We start from the raw sequence: 18,457 nt of genomic DNA, 5'->3' as shown, positions 1-18,457 counted from the left end.
TGGTAGATGTAAGAAATGTCCATATAGATATTTATAGAAGCACCCTTGTCTTTGTAAAATGTACTTGTTTGTATATGTAAAAGTATTAAATATGAAAATTAGCTAATAGTATAATTGTATTGTAAATTGCAAAGTTTAATAATTAGAAAAGATGTGTTATAATTTTAAGTCTCTGTACTTAGGTAGCCAATTTCTGCAAGTAATGCGTGGCACTCAGCTTTGAAGTCAACAGAAGCAACTTTATTGACTGTCACTTTCATCTTGGTTTATGAATTATATGTCTTAGTAGAAACCAACACTGTGAACGAATAGTAACATGATAGTAGTCTCTTGATCACTAAAGAAGGTGTCTCTGTTATTGTTGCATCATTTTGTAGTGCATAGAGTTGTTTTTCAGTTTTGTGTAGCAAGTGAATTGCACCCTCATCAAATGCAGTGGCCCATAGAGTACCAGTGGCATCTTGCAACTTTAGAGGCAAGAGGTAACTATAATTACAGTCTTGCATACTCATTTGACATCTATAGCAGAACCAAGAACCATCAGCGTGCTGTGTACATTTTTTCTTGCAAGGCCTTCCATTGACTATTAGTGGGCAAGTTGCGTAATAGAAATTTTGGTCATTGATGTTCACAAAGCACAGAACAACTAGCAATGTTGTCTGAATTGTTTCTAGTTTGATGCTCATCTGCTCACGGATTGAAGAAATTGTCATTCTAGTATATCTGCCATCTATGTGGATAGTATGTGCAACAAAGGGTACAGCTAGCAAAGGGTCCTTTCCTCTTAATGTTAGAAGCTCTACTTCTAGAAAATTTGGGTTGATATGTAATGTTGTTTCAACTGTTATGTTTATAAGCTTTCCATTGAAATAGCCAACACGAGCATTAAGTAAAGCAAGGATAAGCAGACTATCATTGGTCAACATATTTTTCAATTCCAGCCCCTTTTGTTCTACCATTGGACCCCATAAGTTGATGTCAATTTTTGAACCAAATAGATCATTAATTTTCACCAAACGTTTTTGTGTTTGACTGCCATCTTTCCTGTGTATAGGAATGATATCTCCAACATATAGAACAAGACCAATTATGTCAACCAGTGTGTTATTTGTTAGATGAAACAATTCAGTAATAGGCGTGAAAGGAGGACTTTGTTGATCTGGTTGTTCTTCGTTGGTGCAGTGTTTTAGTATGGATGTATCAGACAACGTGATTTCTAAATGGTTGTTTAGTTTGTTGTACCTTGCATTTGCTTCCTTAACAGATCCTTTTGAAATAATATAATGTGAACCTATGTCCACACGGTTAGAGTGTAACTTAGCTATCTCATCAAAACATGTAATTCTAATTTCAGAACCATCACAATCAACAATATCAAAGCTAAACACATGGCCATTTTTGGTCGCTGTGCTATATGCCTTAATAGGCCGTTTATGAGTAACTCTCCCTTTGATAGTCCATTTATTTTGGTATGGATTCAAAGTTTTGATAGGGCTTATATTTTCAGAAGTTGTTGTTTGTGGGGATGGCAATTCAGTTGCAAACTGAAGAGATCATTTAGATGTTGAGGGTCTGTCCTCAGACATAATTTCTGGTTGTTGTTCTTTGAATAGATATTTTGGTTTACCAAAGAACGGGCAATCAGTTTGTTTCACTTCCAAACTAAGTATTACAATAGTCCTGTGAAAACAAAAGACTTCTTCTTAAATTATTGCTAATTAAACATAAACGAAATTAAAAAAAGTTGAAACATATTGTATTTAATAATCATATTTGATTTCCTACCTTGTGTTCCATATGTATCAGCATGTATAGGTCGATAACTGGACTATTGTGCCTATTTTTAGAATATCTGAATCTATCAGAGTAGCATATTTAGAAGGCAAGATTGCCAACTGCATGTATGTGCCATCAGATAAGACTAATTTATGTCTGTCACTATCATCTTTGTTGTTCTGCATTTTCTGAAATGACAAGACTTGTAGCAATGCTGAAGGAAGGTCATCCCCAGCATTGACAGATTGAATCGCAAAAGGGGTAGGGACATATTCTTGGTTTTTTGCCTACAAAAAATAATATGAATATAGAGGATTTAATTTTAATGGCAACCAACTCATATATTTCCTTACTTGTTAATGTAAAGCTTGTGTTACTAAATGATGTAATCAAGCTATGTTATGTATAGAGTATGCATCTACTTTTGTACTATGCTATCAAAAAAGTATGCATGTGGTAATGAAAAGGATGGTATGGAAAAGACCGATGAACTGTCCAAAAAAAGAGCATAAAAGCTTTCTATATTGAAAGCTTTTGATAATTTAGATTACCAAATTATCAATAGTGGACTACTCTATGGATTCAGAGGTAGCTGTTGAAGATGCCATTGTGCATATATACCTTTCGAGAATTAAAAGTAAATTATAAGCATGATGAATTGTAGTTCTTATATCAGAATACAATCACAACATGATGTAAGCTTATCAAAGGTATATATGAACAAGCAGTGTAAAATTAAGTGAGCATAGAGTAACATTGTTACAGTTGTTTTTTTGTTTCAAATAATAATGAATTGATCATAATGTGATTGAAACATGCATTGAAAGCGATAATTGGTCATATGCTAATAAGCTCCAAAAACATTAAATATGACAAAATGATTTATATATTTGAGATCATATTAACAAAATATGAGTTTATCTAATTAAAGATCTTTGAAAATATGGGATGGCTCTGTCTGTTTTGAATGTTAACCAAAAAAAGAATGTAACTTTTGAAAGATTGAATAATTACAACAACATAGGATCAACCCAAGCAACCCATCCAAGGTTGTTATCACTCCATTTAAATACTTTGTCTCCCAATGTGAAAATAACCATTGGATCAACTAATTGTTCAGTACTTGCTATTGGGAAAGGTGCTACTTCAATACTATCTATGGTTGTTACAACACTAGAAGATGTAGAGAGGTTGATTGTTGTTTGATTTGGTGATTTATGTTCGTAGTGGGCAATGATCTTTTTGAGGTTACTCTTTAACTTGTTGCTTTCTTGCAACATTCTTTCAATTACAATGTTGATGTCCTCTATTGCTTTCAAACTCGTATCCATTGTTGAAATTTGATAGTGTTAGTGTGGCTGTTTTCTGTTTGAATGACTGAGTAGAAATGCATCACTACAAAAAGTGAACATACAAGAATAATAGAGCAAATGTTTAAGTAGATCACTTTTTTTTTTGTCAACCATAATGAATTTACTATTAACTAACTCTAAAAACTTGTAATAATTACGACAACACATTAAGTTTTGTAAACTGTGTAATGACTCAACTTACAAAGCTTTCACTTTGCAAGAGAAGTGCTTAGTTGCACACACACACACACACACACACACACACACACAGATATATATATATATATATATATATATATATATATATATATATATATATATATATATATATATATATATATATATATATATATATATATATATATATATATATATATATATATATATATATGTGCATATGTGCATATTAGAGTACATAGATGTATACATATACATATATATCTATATGTATACATGGATACATATTTAAGTATGAGCATGAATACTTTCAATATGCAACGTAAGTATCCAATTTTACAGCTGTCACAAAATCAGAATTATAGACATCAATTACAATACATTAATGTTCTATATATGGTCATCTCTATGTGTGGGCTCTGTTAGCAAAGCCATGGTATCTTTAATGATTTCATCCAAAGGCTGTGCATGAAAGTCGACATTCTCTATGGTTGGTTGCAACCTTAAAATCTAATTTGTTTTGTTGTTGTCAACAATATTTTGATCTGCTTTTTTTGCTCTAGAAATTTCCACAAAAGGTTATTAGCTTTTGTTCTCGTTGTGACTGTTTTATGGTGTGTTTCTCAAGTGATGTTGTCTTTAATGATGCCTTTAATGATTTTGTCCTCGAGGTTGTGCATGAATGTGGGCGTTCTTTATGGGGGTTTGCAAATATTTCGCTCTGCAATTTTCGCTCTTGAAATGTTCGTATAGATTGTTGGGTTTTGTTCTCGTTGTGACTATTTTACTGCCCTTCCTTGTGAGCTTGACAACGTTAATGGTTTGAAGTTGCAAGGTAAGGTTCCATTTTTTTTCAATACACTTTTGTTTTGTATTGCATTTTGTTTATAGCTTGTTTATTTTCTCCTTCCGTGTGCTTGCAGGGTTGCTGCTTTGTTTATGTTATTCAACTATTTGTGGACGTGACTACTTTAAGACTACAACATAGAGTACACTATGTACATATACATACGCACATGTCTATACATACATACATACATACATACATACATACACACACACATATATATATATATGCGTACATATGTGTATTGATATACATGTATAGATGCATACACATGCATATATGTATATATATGTACATATGTGTATGTATATATACATATATCAGTACTTCAATCTGTTCTAAAAAGCATATATATATATATATATACAATTTGTTTATGTTTTTTAACTGTTTGTGGACGTGACTACATTCAGACTACAGTGTAGTCTTGTATCGACAAATCTTACACACTTTACAATGGAGCCATTAAAACAAAGATTTAATAAAACCTTATATACACATGTATATATATACGTACACGTGTATATATATATATATATATATATATATATATATATATATATATATATATATATATTGGTACTCTAACAATTTCTTAATCTTTGCACACATAAAGAACGTTGACAATCATGCACAACCTTGGGAACAAAATCATTAAAGACAGTGTTGTTTGAGAAATAGAGCACATGCATGGAGCAAAAGAAATTAGATTTTAGGGATCTAATCAGCAACCTATTTGATTCGGCTCCTTTATGAGCTTCACGACTTGAATGCTTTGATGTTCTTGAAGGGTTGTTGTTTGTGGTTATTGTAGATAATATTTTGCTGTGTAAATCTTCGCATAAGGCTTGCTACTTTGTTTATGTTATTTAACTATTTGTGGACGTGACTACTTTCAGACTACAACATAGAGTACTCTATGTACATATACATACTCACATATCTATATGTACATACATGCATATATTTATGGGTACATGTGTGTATTGATATACATGTATAGATGCCTACACATACATGTATGTATATATATGTACATATGTGTATGCACATATACATATATCAGTACTTCAATGTGTTCTATATATATATATATATACAGTTTGTTTATATTTTTTAACTGTTTGTGGTCGTGACTACATTCAGACTACAGTGTAGTCTTGTATCGAGAAATATATATATACGTACATGTGTATATGATATATTGGTACTGTAACAATTTCTTAATATTTGCACACAAAAAGAACATCAATAATCATGCACAACCTTGGGAACAAAATCATTAAAGACAACATTGTTTGAGAAACAGAGCACATGCATGGAGATGGCCATAGGAAAATATTCTTGACAACAGCAAAAGAAATTAGATTTTACAGATCTAACCAGCAAACTAAAAGACTTCTAACATAAGCCACAATTTCATTAGTAACAGAATGGTCAAAACCTAAGTACCTGTCAAAGTGAACAGAGACAATGTAGGCTGAAAGTAATCACGTCCACAAACACTTAAATAACATAACAAAAGTAACAATCCTGCAAGCACAGCATACCCAAAAATAAGGACGGTATCAAATAATGCGTTACAAATTTTGAATTTTTTTAAAACAAAATAGACAAGTACCTGGCAATGTAAAACCATTAACGCCGACAACCTCAGAAACAAGCCCAACAAAATAGTCCGCATTGGTGCACATAACCGAGCACGAAAAGATTAAAACAGAGTAATAAACTTAAATGAATAAATATCTGCAAATAACAAAACCAAACTAAAACCCTTTTGACCTACAACAAAAGACACAAAGTAGCAACTTTGCAACTACACCAAACTGAGAAATAACCAGAGTATAGAAAAATGCAGAACAAAACAAAAAAGAATCTAACCAAAATCAGAACTTACCTTGCAAATTCAAATCATTCACCCAGAGTGACAACAAAACCTAATTCAAACCATTCACGACTGACAACTATATGCAACCTTACGCGAATATTTGCAGACCGAAACATTGCCAACAACAACAAAACCAATTAGATTTTAGGGCTCCAAGGGCGCATAAAGAATCTAAATAAAATGAGAACTTACCGTGCAATATCAATAGTCATGGCCACAAACAGTTAAATAACATAAACAAACAAACAACCCTACAAGCACATCAAACCATTCAAGGCATAAACCTCATAAAGGAGCTGAATAAAACAGGCACAACCAGAACAAAACCTAACTACACCACTATATACAAACCCATGTGAAAATTTGCAGAGCGAAATAAGGCTTACAACAATAAAATAGAGTAAATATTACGGTTGTAAGCGACGGAACTTACGTTGCCAATTCAAAGTATGCACGGTGTGAAAGTCACAAACCCGCCTTGAAAATGGCTTCCAAAGTGCAAGTAGCCACGCCCACAAACAGTTAAAGAACACAAACAAACCGACAATTCTGCAAGCACACAGAAGGAAAAAATAAGTAAAATGCATTACAAAAAGAAAAAGAAAAAAAATAATACAAAAAACTACCTTGCAAATTCAAACCTTTCACGGCTTGGAACTCATAGAACAACCTTGAAAATTGCTTCCAAACTGGAAGGAGCAACGCCCACAAACAGTTAAACAACATAAATAGAGGAGCAACCCTGCAAGCACACAGAAACACAAAATAAATAGGCTATAAACAACATGGAATACGAAAGAAAAACATTTTTAAAAAAACCAGAACCTTACCTTACAACTTCAAACCATTTATGGTGTCAACCTCAGAAGGAAGGCTAGTAAAATAGTCACAACGAGAACCACAAGTAACCAGCAAAACAGTCAGAACGAGAACAAAACCCAATAATCTATGCGAACATTTGCAGAGCCAAAATTGCACAGCGAAGTATTCAAACAAAACCCAACAATCTATGCGAACATTTTCAAAGCAAAAATTGCAGAATGGGATATTCAAAGAAAACCCAACAATCTATGCGAACATTTTCAGAGCGAAAGTTGCAGAGCGAGAACAAAACCCAACAATCTATGCGAACATTTGCAGAGCCAAAATTGCACAGTGAAGTATTCGAACAAAACCCAACAATCTATGTGAACATTTCCAGAGCGAAAATTGCAGAATGAGATATTTGAAGAAAACCCATCAATCTATGCGAACATTTCCAGAGCGAAAGTTGCAGAGCGAAATATTGCCCACAACACACGAAACCACAAAATAAACAAGCTATAAAAAAATGGAATACAAAAGGAAAAACAGTCAGAACGAGAACAAAACCCAACAATCTATGCGAACATTTGCAGAGCCAAAATTGCACAGCGAAGTACTCAAACAAAACCCAACAATCTATGCGAACATTTTCAGAGCAAAAATTGCAGAATGAGATATTCGAAGAAAACCCAACAATCTATGCGAACATTTCCAGAGCGAAAGTTGCAGAGTGAAATATTGCCCACAACACACAGAACCACAAAATAAACAGGCTATAAACAAAATGGAATACAAAAGGAAAATCTATTTAAAAAACAACGGAAGCTTACCTTGCAACTTTAAACCATTAACGGTGCCAAACTGAGAAGGAAGCCCAGTAAAGTAGTCACAAAACAGAACGAGATATTCAAACCATACCCAACAATCTATGCGAACATTTGCAGAGCACGAACAAAGCCCAACAATCTATGCCAACATTGCCAGAGCGAAGACTGCTGAGCAAAATATCCAAACAAAAGGCAACAATCTATGCGAACATTTGCAGAGCGTAAATTGCAGAGCGAAATATCGGCGACAACAACAAAACAAACAACATTTTAGGGTTGCCAACACGCATAAAGAACGTCGACATTCGTGCACAGCCTCGAGGACAAAATCATTAAAGACATCATTAAACACAACATTCATTGGGAAACAGAGCACATGCACGGAGAAGACACGCACGCACCGGAGAAAACAACCCCCACGCACGCATCGGAGGAAAAACACCGTCGGCAAGACATTCCAACGGCTGTCGGAATGTCTTGCAATTTTCCGGCGGTTTTCTCCCACTAAAAGCCTATCGGCTTAATCATTCATTTATTTAGTTTCATTTTATTAGATTAAAGGAATAATTATATTATTTAATATTTTTTCAATTACAATATTTATATAATATAACAAGGAATGTAATTATAGTATTTGGTCAATAATTGAAAAATAAATTCAATTTTAAAAAATAAAAAATAATCGAAAGTTGAACTTGAAATAAAATAATAAAAAAACACTAAACTATATTAAAAATATTAATGCAAAAATTTTAACTCTTACACTAAAAGTTACAAATAAAACCAAAATTAAAAGTTAAAAATAAAATTAAAACGCATTAAAAATGAAAAAAGTGAATTCTTAATTCTTTTAAAATTGAAAATTTATTAAAATAAACAAATATTTATATTTGTCGATTTTTTTTTCTAGTTTAAGGATAATTATAAAATATGACCCAATCATTAATACTGAAAATTATGATATAATTAAGATGCTCAATAAGATCTCATGTGAATCCTATCCAAGTTAGTCCAATGTTAAGGAGGTAAAAAAGGTTAAATGGTAAAAATCAAAGGTTGGTTGGATCAAAATAAACTTTGGCAAAGCATCAAAGGGTAACCCAGGCCCCTTGGTGCTAGTTGGATGGCTCAGGATTGGCAAGGTGATATTGTGGCGATTGGGGCAAAGAGACCGGCTGATGGTACAAATAATGAAGCAGAGGTGCGGGTAGCTTTGTGAGGGGTTCGAATGGCAAAAACCAATGTCGATAGATTGTGTGTAGTTAGAAGGAGATTTGCAAATCATTATCAATGCCATTTCTAAAGGAGTTGCCCCCTTTTAGAGATTAAATAAAGTAGTTCAAATCATTAAGATGGAGCTATCAAATTTTTTTTTAAAAATGTATTTCACACATTCCGTGAGAAGGGAATGTAATAATTGATATTCTTTCAAGGAAGGGAGTGTCATTGGAAGACGTGGGTGGTGAAGGGTTGTACAAAGATTACTAAGGTATGATTTAGGAGTCAGGGGAGTTGTACGCCCCCATGCAAGAGTATAATTAAGGATGACAAGATGGGTGAAGCGGTTGGATGATTTAAGGTAACTTTTTCTTGTCAAATTTATTGTTTTTTATTGATAGCCAAAACAAGTGGTGGTGTAGAGAAGGAGGTGGGTGGGAGAAGAATGGAGGCAAAGTTCTCTTTGCATTCCACAAAACAACAACTTGCATTCTTTAGGAGAGTCTCGAAGAAGAGACTTGGAGGGGTGTGTTTAAGTTTGATGATCCAATGTTTCTCTAGATTTTAGATGTGTTGTTTGCTGAGAAGTACATGATGTGTGAATTTCGTTACAGAACTAATGTCAACTTGGTATCGATGTTTGTTGCTTGGGGCATAGAGTTGGGTTTGAAAGAAGATTCATTATGGGTGGTGAAAGTGTGTGTGCCAAAGCATTACACTTATGGGCTCACGTCCATATTGGCCAAAGTCGAGGCGGGAAAGGGTCTCCATTGTCGGTTTGGTGAGGGCATCTATTTGGAGGGAGATGATGTTGATTTTTGGCCTTTTATTCTTTGGAACGATGGTGTAGACAGAGATGCTCGCAAAGAAGAGGCACGAGTAGGTTGGGAGACGTTGAAGGAATATGTTCATGAACATAAGGTGGAGCAATGCATGGTTAGGGAGGCTACAAAACAAGTGAAGGAGAAAGGTTTGCGCTTTAGGCCAAATGATTATTGGGTGAATGGTCTAGGGAAAGGGAAGAAGCCACAATCTAGCTAAACTTTGTGTGTCAATGGGTTAGGGAGGGGTTCCCCAATTTTGTAATGATTTTAGTGAAGTAATATATAACCAATGGGTCGACCTGTAAGGCCTAGTGTGTCTATTATTTTGTTTTTGGGCTAAAATGTGGTATCTACAGAAAGAGTTTCATAGCTTTTCTACTTGATTTGGGTAAGGTTTATGGTGGGTGGTAGATATATATAGGGCTTGTCTTTTGTTTATTCTTTGTATACTTTTAGTTTTAAATATTAATAAAATTTATCAATTATCACCAATATGTGTGTGTGTGTGTGTGTGTGTGTGTGTGTGTGTGTGTGTGTGCACGTGTGCTTGTGGATCTAGGTCTCTCATGAAAATGATCAACTAGGGCATGTCCTTAAATACAACACCATAAAGTATTTGATTTAAAATAATTCACGTTTTAGTTGAATCATAATGACAAGTAAGGAAGGATATAAACGCGAATGATGAGGAGCTCTGTACATCAGCACCCACACCTCGGAGACCATCTTCCACACCAGGGCAGGAACTGCGACATGGTTGGCAGGCCTCCATCCGGCAGGCAAGCATCTTCACATAGCCACCCGTGGCAATTGGTAATGGGCAAAAGAGCTGCTAGGGAAGAGAATAGGGAGGCTAGGGTTTCTCTGGAACAATCAAATATGTGGGTGACCCCCATCACCTCTCAAATCCCTAGATGCGCCACCAAAGTAAATAGCATACCACTGGGTTTTCGAGCAAATTCTTCAGGCCCCAGACATCCCCTTCGAAAGCCACAACAATATATCGTCCACATACCTATAGAGCGGAGGGTTACAGAAGACCCGCTAAGAATGGAGGAAGGGCATTGCCATATCATGGCCCCAAATTAGCCAATTCAATACCGGTTTCGAAGCTGGGGAGCTCACTCCATCATAAAAGCAAGAATGTTGCAAGGAGCGAGGATGCCCTAGCAGTGACAAACCCCGACCCGGAGTTCATCAAAATTTTGAACCCCAGGGAAGCCATGGATTTAAGTAAATATTGCAGAGGGCATGGGCTCTTTGCAAAATGGGGAGGGAATAATCAACTACTCGTCGGAATAGTGGAATTGTGGAAAACAACATTCCGCGGCCAGGTAAGTATCACTACCCTAGCAAATAATTTTTTGTACATTGAATGCTACAAAAAAACTTTGAAAGCCAAGCTATTGCACGAGGAATATGTTTTTTACAAAGGTGCAAATTTTAATTTCATTGATTGGCAACCTAAATTCGATGCTAATGGATATGAATTCAAAATGGTGTCAAAATGGGTAGAAATCCATAATGTTCCTGTTGAATTAATGCATGCTAGAATTCTTATAGAAATTGGGGATAAATTGGGCAAATTAATAGCCGTAGAGAAAAATTGGTCGGATAAATCTGACATAAAACTGCTAATAGAAGTAAACAGAGGCATGAAAGACCTAAAAAACATAATCCCAGAAACAGTAGATGGTATCTACATTTTAAAACCGGTATGGTATATTGGCCCAGTAGCAAAAGATTTAGCTTTCTGCAAAAGGTCAAACCCTAATCTGCAGAAGCCGCAAGAAATAACAAGTGACAACCATAGAGCTCCAAAAGACAAAATAAACATCTAATTTAATAATGATAGGGGCGGCTTCATTATAAACACCGGTCAGCAATAGAATGATAATATCCCAACCCCGCCTCCTTTCCCGGTCTTGAGTAATAGTCCAGACAGAGCCGATAACAACAAAGAAACTCGGGTTTATGATAATGAGGACCGAATCCAAGTAGAACTAAACAATGTTATAGAAAACTTAATGGGAAAACTAGCTGAAGAATTTGTAGAGGAGGTACTCATTGATACTCTGACAAATAGGGTAGATAATGTCAACATCTCTAATATAGAATAGGTTCAGACCCCCCTCAAAACCCCCCCACTAAACACCAACCCAATTGAGGTGGCTCAAGAGGATACAACCACAACCTCTCCCACTTTGGAGGAATCCCCTGTTGTGGAAGGATTGAATGCAAATGAGGAAAGAGAATTCATTATCAATGAACTGATCAATATGCAGGAAAAGGAAAATAACATAGTATTAGACAATAGCTCAATCAACCCACAAAGCAGAGGTATCCTCCAGATGGGAGGTGAGAAATTAACTCTTGACTGTGGCAAATCCATGAGGAACAAAAGAGATCAAAAGTCTTTTTTAGACAAAAGGAAGATGGACGGGGATGCGGAGGGGCAGGCCAAAATCACAACACTGTTAGGGCAAGGAAAATCTCCCCTTCCCCTCGTAGAGGTATAAATATACTTACATGGAATGTTAGGGGTTTGGGAGCCCCTAACAAATAAAGACTGATTAAGCGAAGCATACTTAAATCTACTATGGACCTAGTTAGGGGTTTGGGAGCCCTTAACAAACAAAGACTGATTAAGCGAAGCATACTTAAATCTACTATGGACCTAGTTACGATACAAAAAACAAAACTACGTAAGACGGATATGAAAAATTTTAGTAGAAAATTCACCCAATGGCAGATGGAAGCGGTGGAGTCTACAGGGGTATCGGGTGTACTGGGTATAATGTGGAGAAAAAATGCAGCTGCATTCACATGTAAAACCAAGATGCAAAATTGGATGGCTGGCAAAGTAAGAGCCCCTAGTCTAAATCTTAAGTTTATTATCATTAATGTATATGGCCCAATTCCAACAGATAAAAAGAGATTAGTGTGGTGGGAAATTGAACACTACTTAAATACTCAGGATGAAAAACACATCATCATAGGTGGTGACTTCAACGATATCTTGTACTCATCTGATAAAAGTGGTGGTATAAAAACTATTAGACAACCACAAAGAGACTTCGCAAACTGGATAAAAAATAATAACTTACTAGAAATTAGGACTAAGATAGGTTTTCACACATGGAATAGCAGAAGAAAAGATTTCTCCAACATTGCATAAACACTTGATCAATTTTTCTTCAAAGGAGATCTAACCGACCTCAAAACAGAATTAAAAACTACAGTATTACCATGGTCGAGATCTGATCATTACCCGGTGCTTTTAGAACTTATGGGGGAAACAAAGCAAACTAGGTGTCCCTTCAAGTTTGAAACAATGTGGTTTACACATGAAGACTCCCTCCCCAACATACATAAATGATGGAAGGATAGTATCTTTGTAGGATCTAAAATGTATTGTCTTTTCTTTGAGCTGAAAGAGATTAAGCATAAATTGCTAAATTGGAACAAAAAGAAATTCAAAAACATCTTTGAGGAGAAGTCAAGAATTGAGAAAGAGTTGGAGACAATAAATAATGTTGTGATGCAAAACGGGATGACCTCTGAAACATAAGAGGCTGAAAAAATGCTTTTATGTAAATATGAAGGCATTATGGCCAGAGAAGAGATATACTGGAAATAGAAATCTCGAGAGGCATGGTTAGAAGATGGAGATAGAAACACCAAATTTTCTCACAACAATGTCAAAATGAAAAGAGAAGCACATAAGATTTCCCAAATCACCAATGATAGGGATCAAATCATTACGGATCAAGATCTGATTGCAAAAGATGCAACCAAGTACTTCGAAAATATTCTCAACAACTGGGAACACTCAGACCTCCTGAACAGTAGAATCTTATTAAATAACATACCCAAACTGATAACAGAGGGTGATAATAAAATGTTAAACTCTAAAATCACCCATGAAGAAGTCAAAACAACTTTGGCACAATTTCAAGGAGACAAATCCCCTCGACCAGATGGCTTCTCTGCTAGTTTTTTTCAGAAATGCTGACACATCTTAGGGGATGAGGTTACTAATGCCTTGGAATCTGCCCGCAATGTAGGGAAGTTCCTAAAAGAGATCAATAACACATTTTTGGCCTTAATTCCAAAGAAGGATAATCCCTCAAAGTGGGAAGAACTCATACCCATTTCTCTATGCAATATGACTTATAAACTACTATTTAAAGTCATGGCCAATAGACTAAAAAAATTACTATCTGCCATAATATCAGAAGAACAAACGGGCTTTGTTCCCAATAGATCAATTTCAATGGATGGAATTAATATCGTACAGGAAGCCATCCACTCTTGTCAATTCCAAGGGCAACCTAATATGCTGATAAAATTAGATATCAAAAAGGCTTATGACAAAGTGGATTGGCATTTTCTTTGTAATTGCATGAAGGCCTTTGGCTTTAACAAATAATGGATCAATTGGGTTTACTTCTGCATATCAAACCCTAGGTTCTCTATCTTACTAAATGGGAAACTGGAAGGCTTCTTTGAAGTATCCAGGGGACTCAGACAGGGTGACCCCTTATCCCCATTCTTATTTATAATTATGTCTGAAGCCTTAGGTAGAAGCCTGGATGCATCACGGAGGTCTAGCAGACTGACGGAGATTCAGATCACTAAAGGGGTAGATCCATGTACTCGTCAACAGTTTGTTGATGACACAATGATTATGGGGAAAGGGTAGCTAAAGGAAGCCAAGGAAATCAAGAAAATATTACAATCTTATGAGCTGGCTTCTGGAGAGATGGTAAACAAGGAGAAATCTAAAATATTCTTCTTTAATATGGAGGCACAAGAGGAATACAGGATAACTTCGAATCTAGGGTACAAAATAGGTCATCTACCATTCTCGTATTTAGGGATGCCTCTGGACAAAGGTATCAGAACCAACAAATTCTGGGATCCCCTGATTGAAAGGGTGAGGAAGAAGTTGTCATATTTGAAAGCCTTATGGCTGACAGGGGTAGGAAGATTAACCCTCATAAAAACAGTATTAGCAACAATGCCTATTTACCTTGTATCATGTATACCACTTCCAAAATGGGCCTATAAGAAACTAACTCAAATAATTAGAGATTTCTATTGGAATGGTGTAGAGGATAAAAACAAAATGAAATTGATATCATGGGAAAAGATATGTCAAGAAAAGAGTGATGGAGGCATGGGAATAAGAAAATTACTATGGAAAAATAAGGCTTTAGGGGCAAAATTGGCATGGAGAATATACACATCCTCAGAAGCCAAATGGGCCAGAATCCTGAGGAGCAAATACATATCACAAAATCAAAGAGAGGTAGTATTTAGGGAAACAAACCCACCCAAGGGATCTAGAATCTGGAACTTTATAAAAGAAGGTCGATCGCTCATAGCGAACCACCTATCCTAGGATATTCGCGATCGTAAAACCGCCTTGTTCTGGGATGATTCCTGGGGGGGTTACCCCTCGATAGACAATCTGATGAATACAATCAGTATAAAGGACCAAATGAAATCTTTATGGGGTAATCATGTAAGGGATTATACGACATTGGCACCAGAATCGACAATGGGATGGAAATGGAAAAAACATGCTCCCATTCTTGGTGGACAACAAAGACCAATAATTGTTGCAAATTCTTGAGGGTAGAATAATAACACTCAGACCTGGGCCATATGAGCTTATATGGTCGAGATCAAAGGATGGACAATACAACTGCAAAGATGGTTTCAAAACCATATATGATGAGGCAAACAATATCAAGGACTATATCCCTAAAACAATATGTTGGGAACAAATTATGTCTCCCAAAAGCTGGATTCTTTGCCTGGGTGGCATTTCAGGGGAAGGTCCTAACTGCGGAGAAATTTAAACTTAGAGGCTACGAAGGACCCTCAATTAGTTTCTTATGCAAAAAAGACGAGGAAACAAATGATCACATATTCACAACCTATAACTACACACATAAATGTTGGTATTGGCTTATGGCACAACTAGGTTGGTCAGGTGCCCTTGTCCCTTACCTAGAGGATTGGCTCAGAAGTTGGCCAATTATCAAAAGGAATAGCACCTTCCACAATTTATGGATATGCAACCCAACAATAGTAATTTGGGAGGTTTGGAAGGAGAGGAACGAGAGAATTTTCCAAGAAACAGAAATGAAGGTAGAGAATTTGATAGCAAAAATAGAAGCCTCCATCACATAAACCTCCAATAGTAGGAATGTGACCATTCCCCAACATGACAAGACATTTACAAACTAGGATAACTGCATCAAAAATCAATGGAACGGGATTAAAATCCCTCCTTTCTTTGGGAAGGGGAACAAAGACAAGATCGAAGTTAGGAAAGCATGCAAATGGGTGCTCCCGGAGGCTGGATGGTGCCTCTATTATCAACAATGTTGATAATATTACAAGACCTTTCCAGGGTGCCTCTAAACAATGTTGATAATATTGCAAGAACTTTCCAAGGTGCTCAGTTGTTTCAAGATGTTTCTCCTCTCTCTCTGATTCTCTCTCAATCCTTTTTGGGCTCTATGACTGACGCTTTACTTCCAGCAGAAAAAAGAACAAAGCCCTCCAATTTGAAGAAATCTCCTCACTATCAGATTGCTATTTCTAGTTTAAGTTCTCTGCAAAAAATTGGGGGGAGATACAAGAAAGTATCTTTTAAGATCCATTGCTCTTCAATCCTGGATGATTGGTTGTACAAGAAAATATTTGCTTCCTCTCTCTTTAGGCAGCTCACTTCTTCTTTTTTGAGTTTAACTTCTATGGGAAACTCAGATACTCAACTCCAGGAACTCTATATATCACAGAATGCAAAGGTCAACCTGATTCACAACTTGATGTTTAATTGTCAACCTTTCCATGTGATTCAACACAGTCCTCCCATTCTTGGATCCTCATCGGATTCTCCAAATATTGAATTAATGGCACATGATATCCTTATCTTTGTTGCATCGAACTTGATAGATGAAATTGCTCTTGAGGAATTTCCAGAAATTCAGGGTGTCCCTGTTGTTGATGCTATGCCTCTTGCTCTCAATACTTCACCACCCATTCCCTCATCCTTGTTAGAATCTAGTCATGTTGAACACCTTGTGGTTGAAGATAATTCAAATCAGCCCTTTCAGCCTTCCACACAGCTTGACTTTGATTTTGCTCAACATCTCTCTCTTGTTCAAACGGTTTCTTCATCTCCTCTGTTATATAAAACACCTAAAAAAAGAGGTCGGAAGCCAAAGATTCTTAAAACCCAAGAAGAGATTGCAGCAGGTATCCATACCACAATTGTAGATAAGTTTTCACCCCACACAAGACCAGTAAGAACATGTTGTTCTTCTCGGATGCAATGAGGATCTTATCTTGGAATGTCAGAGGTTTGAATGCCTCTGACAAGAGGGGGCGGATCAAGCAGTAGCTGGATTCCTCTCAAGCAAACATCATTTTACTATAAGAAACAAAGCTTTCAGATGAAGCCACTCAAAAGATTTTAAAAAAAAGGAATTTATGGGATTTCATACATATTCGTGCAGTAGGGGCTTTAGGTGGTATTCTGACCTCGTGGAATACCAGGACAATCAAAGCAAAAACTTTGAGTCAAGGGACAAATTGGCATCTTATTCTTATTGAAAATTTTGATTTATCCTTTGTTCTCTTTAATATCTATGGCCCACCAGCTCCTCAAGAGAAACATGCTCTTTGGAATACTATAACTTGTCAGATCCAACAACAGGGAGTTCAGAAAATCATCTTAGGAGGTGATTTTAATGCCATCTTGTCTCAGAATGAGAAACAGGGAGGCAATCCTACAACACCTAAGGTGATTTAAGACTTTAGATCTTTTGTGTCTGATAACGCCCTTTCTGACATTTCACCTTCTAATGGTCAATTTACATGGACAAACCGAAGAACTTCCCTTCAAATTGCAAGTAGATTGGATAGGTTTTTCACTTCATATGAATGGATCCTTCAGAAATATACTTTCAGCTCTAAAATTCTATCGTTATCCGGGTTTGACCATTTTCCTATCGAATTATGTCTAGATAAACATGAAGTTTCTCATCATAGATCTTTTAAGTTTGAAAGAATGTGGTTTTGACACCCACATTTTCATGCTCTACTTCGTCAGTGGTGGTGAGTGCCCCCTTCTGCAGGGGGAACAAAATGTTTCAACTTTATATGAAAATGTAGTTTGTAAAAGCAAATATCAAAGTTTGGAATAGGAAAGTATTCAAAAATATCTTTGCAGAAAAAACAAAGGTAGAGAAGGAATTAAAGGACGTCAATGAACTTATCTTTTCTACTGGGATTTAATCCATAAATTTTCTTAAAGCAGAAGCATTTACAAAGCTACTGGGAAGAACTGTGCTCTAGAGAGGAGGAATACTGGAGACAAAAATCAAGGGAATTATGGCTAAAAGAAGGAGATAAAAATACTAAATTCTTCCAGGCTTCTACAAAGATTAAGCAAGCTACATCTACTATCTTTTCTATAAATGCCTCTTCTTCAGGGGAAAAATTAACTAATGAACAAGAAATTAGGGAAGAGGGTGAACTCTTCTATAAAAATCTTCTTGCTCCCTCCCCTCCTTTTGTTTCTGAGGAGTTCAGTGTCAACATATTGTTAGACTCCATTCCTTGTTTGATTTCATAACGTGATAATGATTATTTGATGCAACCTTTCTCTCTTGCTGAATTACAAGAGGTGGTATTTTTTATGGCTCCTGACAAGTCTCCAA

General features: G+C 36.0%; 1 protein-coding gene across 1 annotated transcript; it reads right to left on the bottom strand.

Moving 5' to 3' along the window:
- Positions 1-266: 266 nt before the first annotated feature.
- Positions 267-5,846, bottom strand: LOC131875737 (replication protein A 70 kDa DNA-binding subunit E-like). The gene is made up of 5 exons (XM_059220376.1): positions 5,774-5,846; positions 5,605-5,685; positions 5,419-5,495; positions 1,893-2,063; positions 267-1,544 (listed from the first exon to the last, which is right to left on the bottom strand). Exons 1-5 carry the CDS (start codon positions 5,844-5,846, stop codon positions 267-269), a joined length of 1,680 nt encoding a protein of 559 aa, XP_059076359.1.
- Positions 5,847-18,457: the final 12,611 nt, after the last annotated feature.

Source organism: Cryptomeria japonica, chromosome 5 (genome assembly GCF_030272615.1).
Source record: "Cryptomeria japonica chromosome 5, Sugi_1.0, whole genome shotgun sequence".
Lineage (NCBI taxonomy): Eukaryota > Viridiplantae > Streptophyta > Pinopsida > Cupressales > Cupressaceae > Cryptomeria > Cryptomeria japonica.
This window is presented reverse-complemented; position numbering and strand designations above follow the sequence as displayed.

Coding starts and splice junctions, on each gene's coding strand:
- LOC131875737 (XM_059220376.1), bottom strand. CDS start 5,846: ATGTGCACCAATGCGGACTATTTTGTTGGGCTTGTTTCTGAGGTTGTC. Junction 5,496..5,604: donor GTCTCTGTTCACTTTGACAG/GTACTTAGGTTT, acceptor GCTGTTGTCAAG/AATATTTTCCTATGGCCATC. Junction 2,064..5,418: donor TTAATGATTTTGTTCCCAAG/GTTGTGCATGAT, acceptor TATTTTTTGTAG/GCAAAAAACCAAGAATATGT.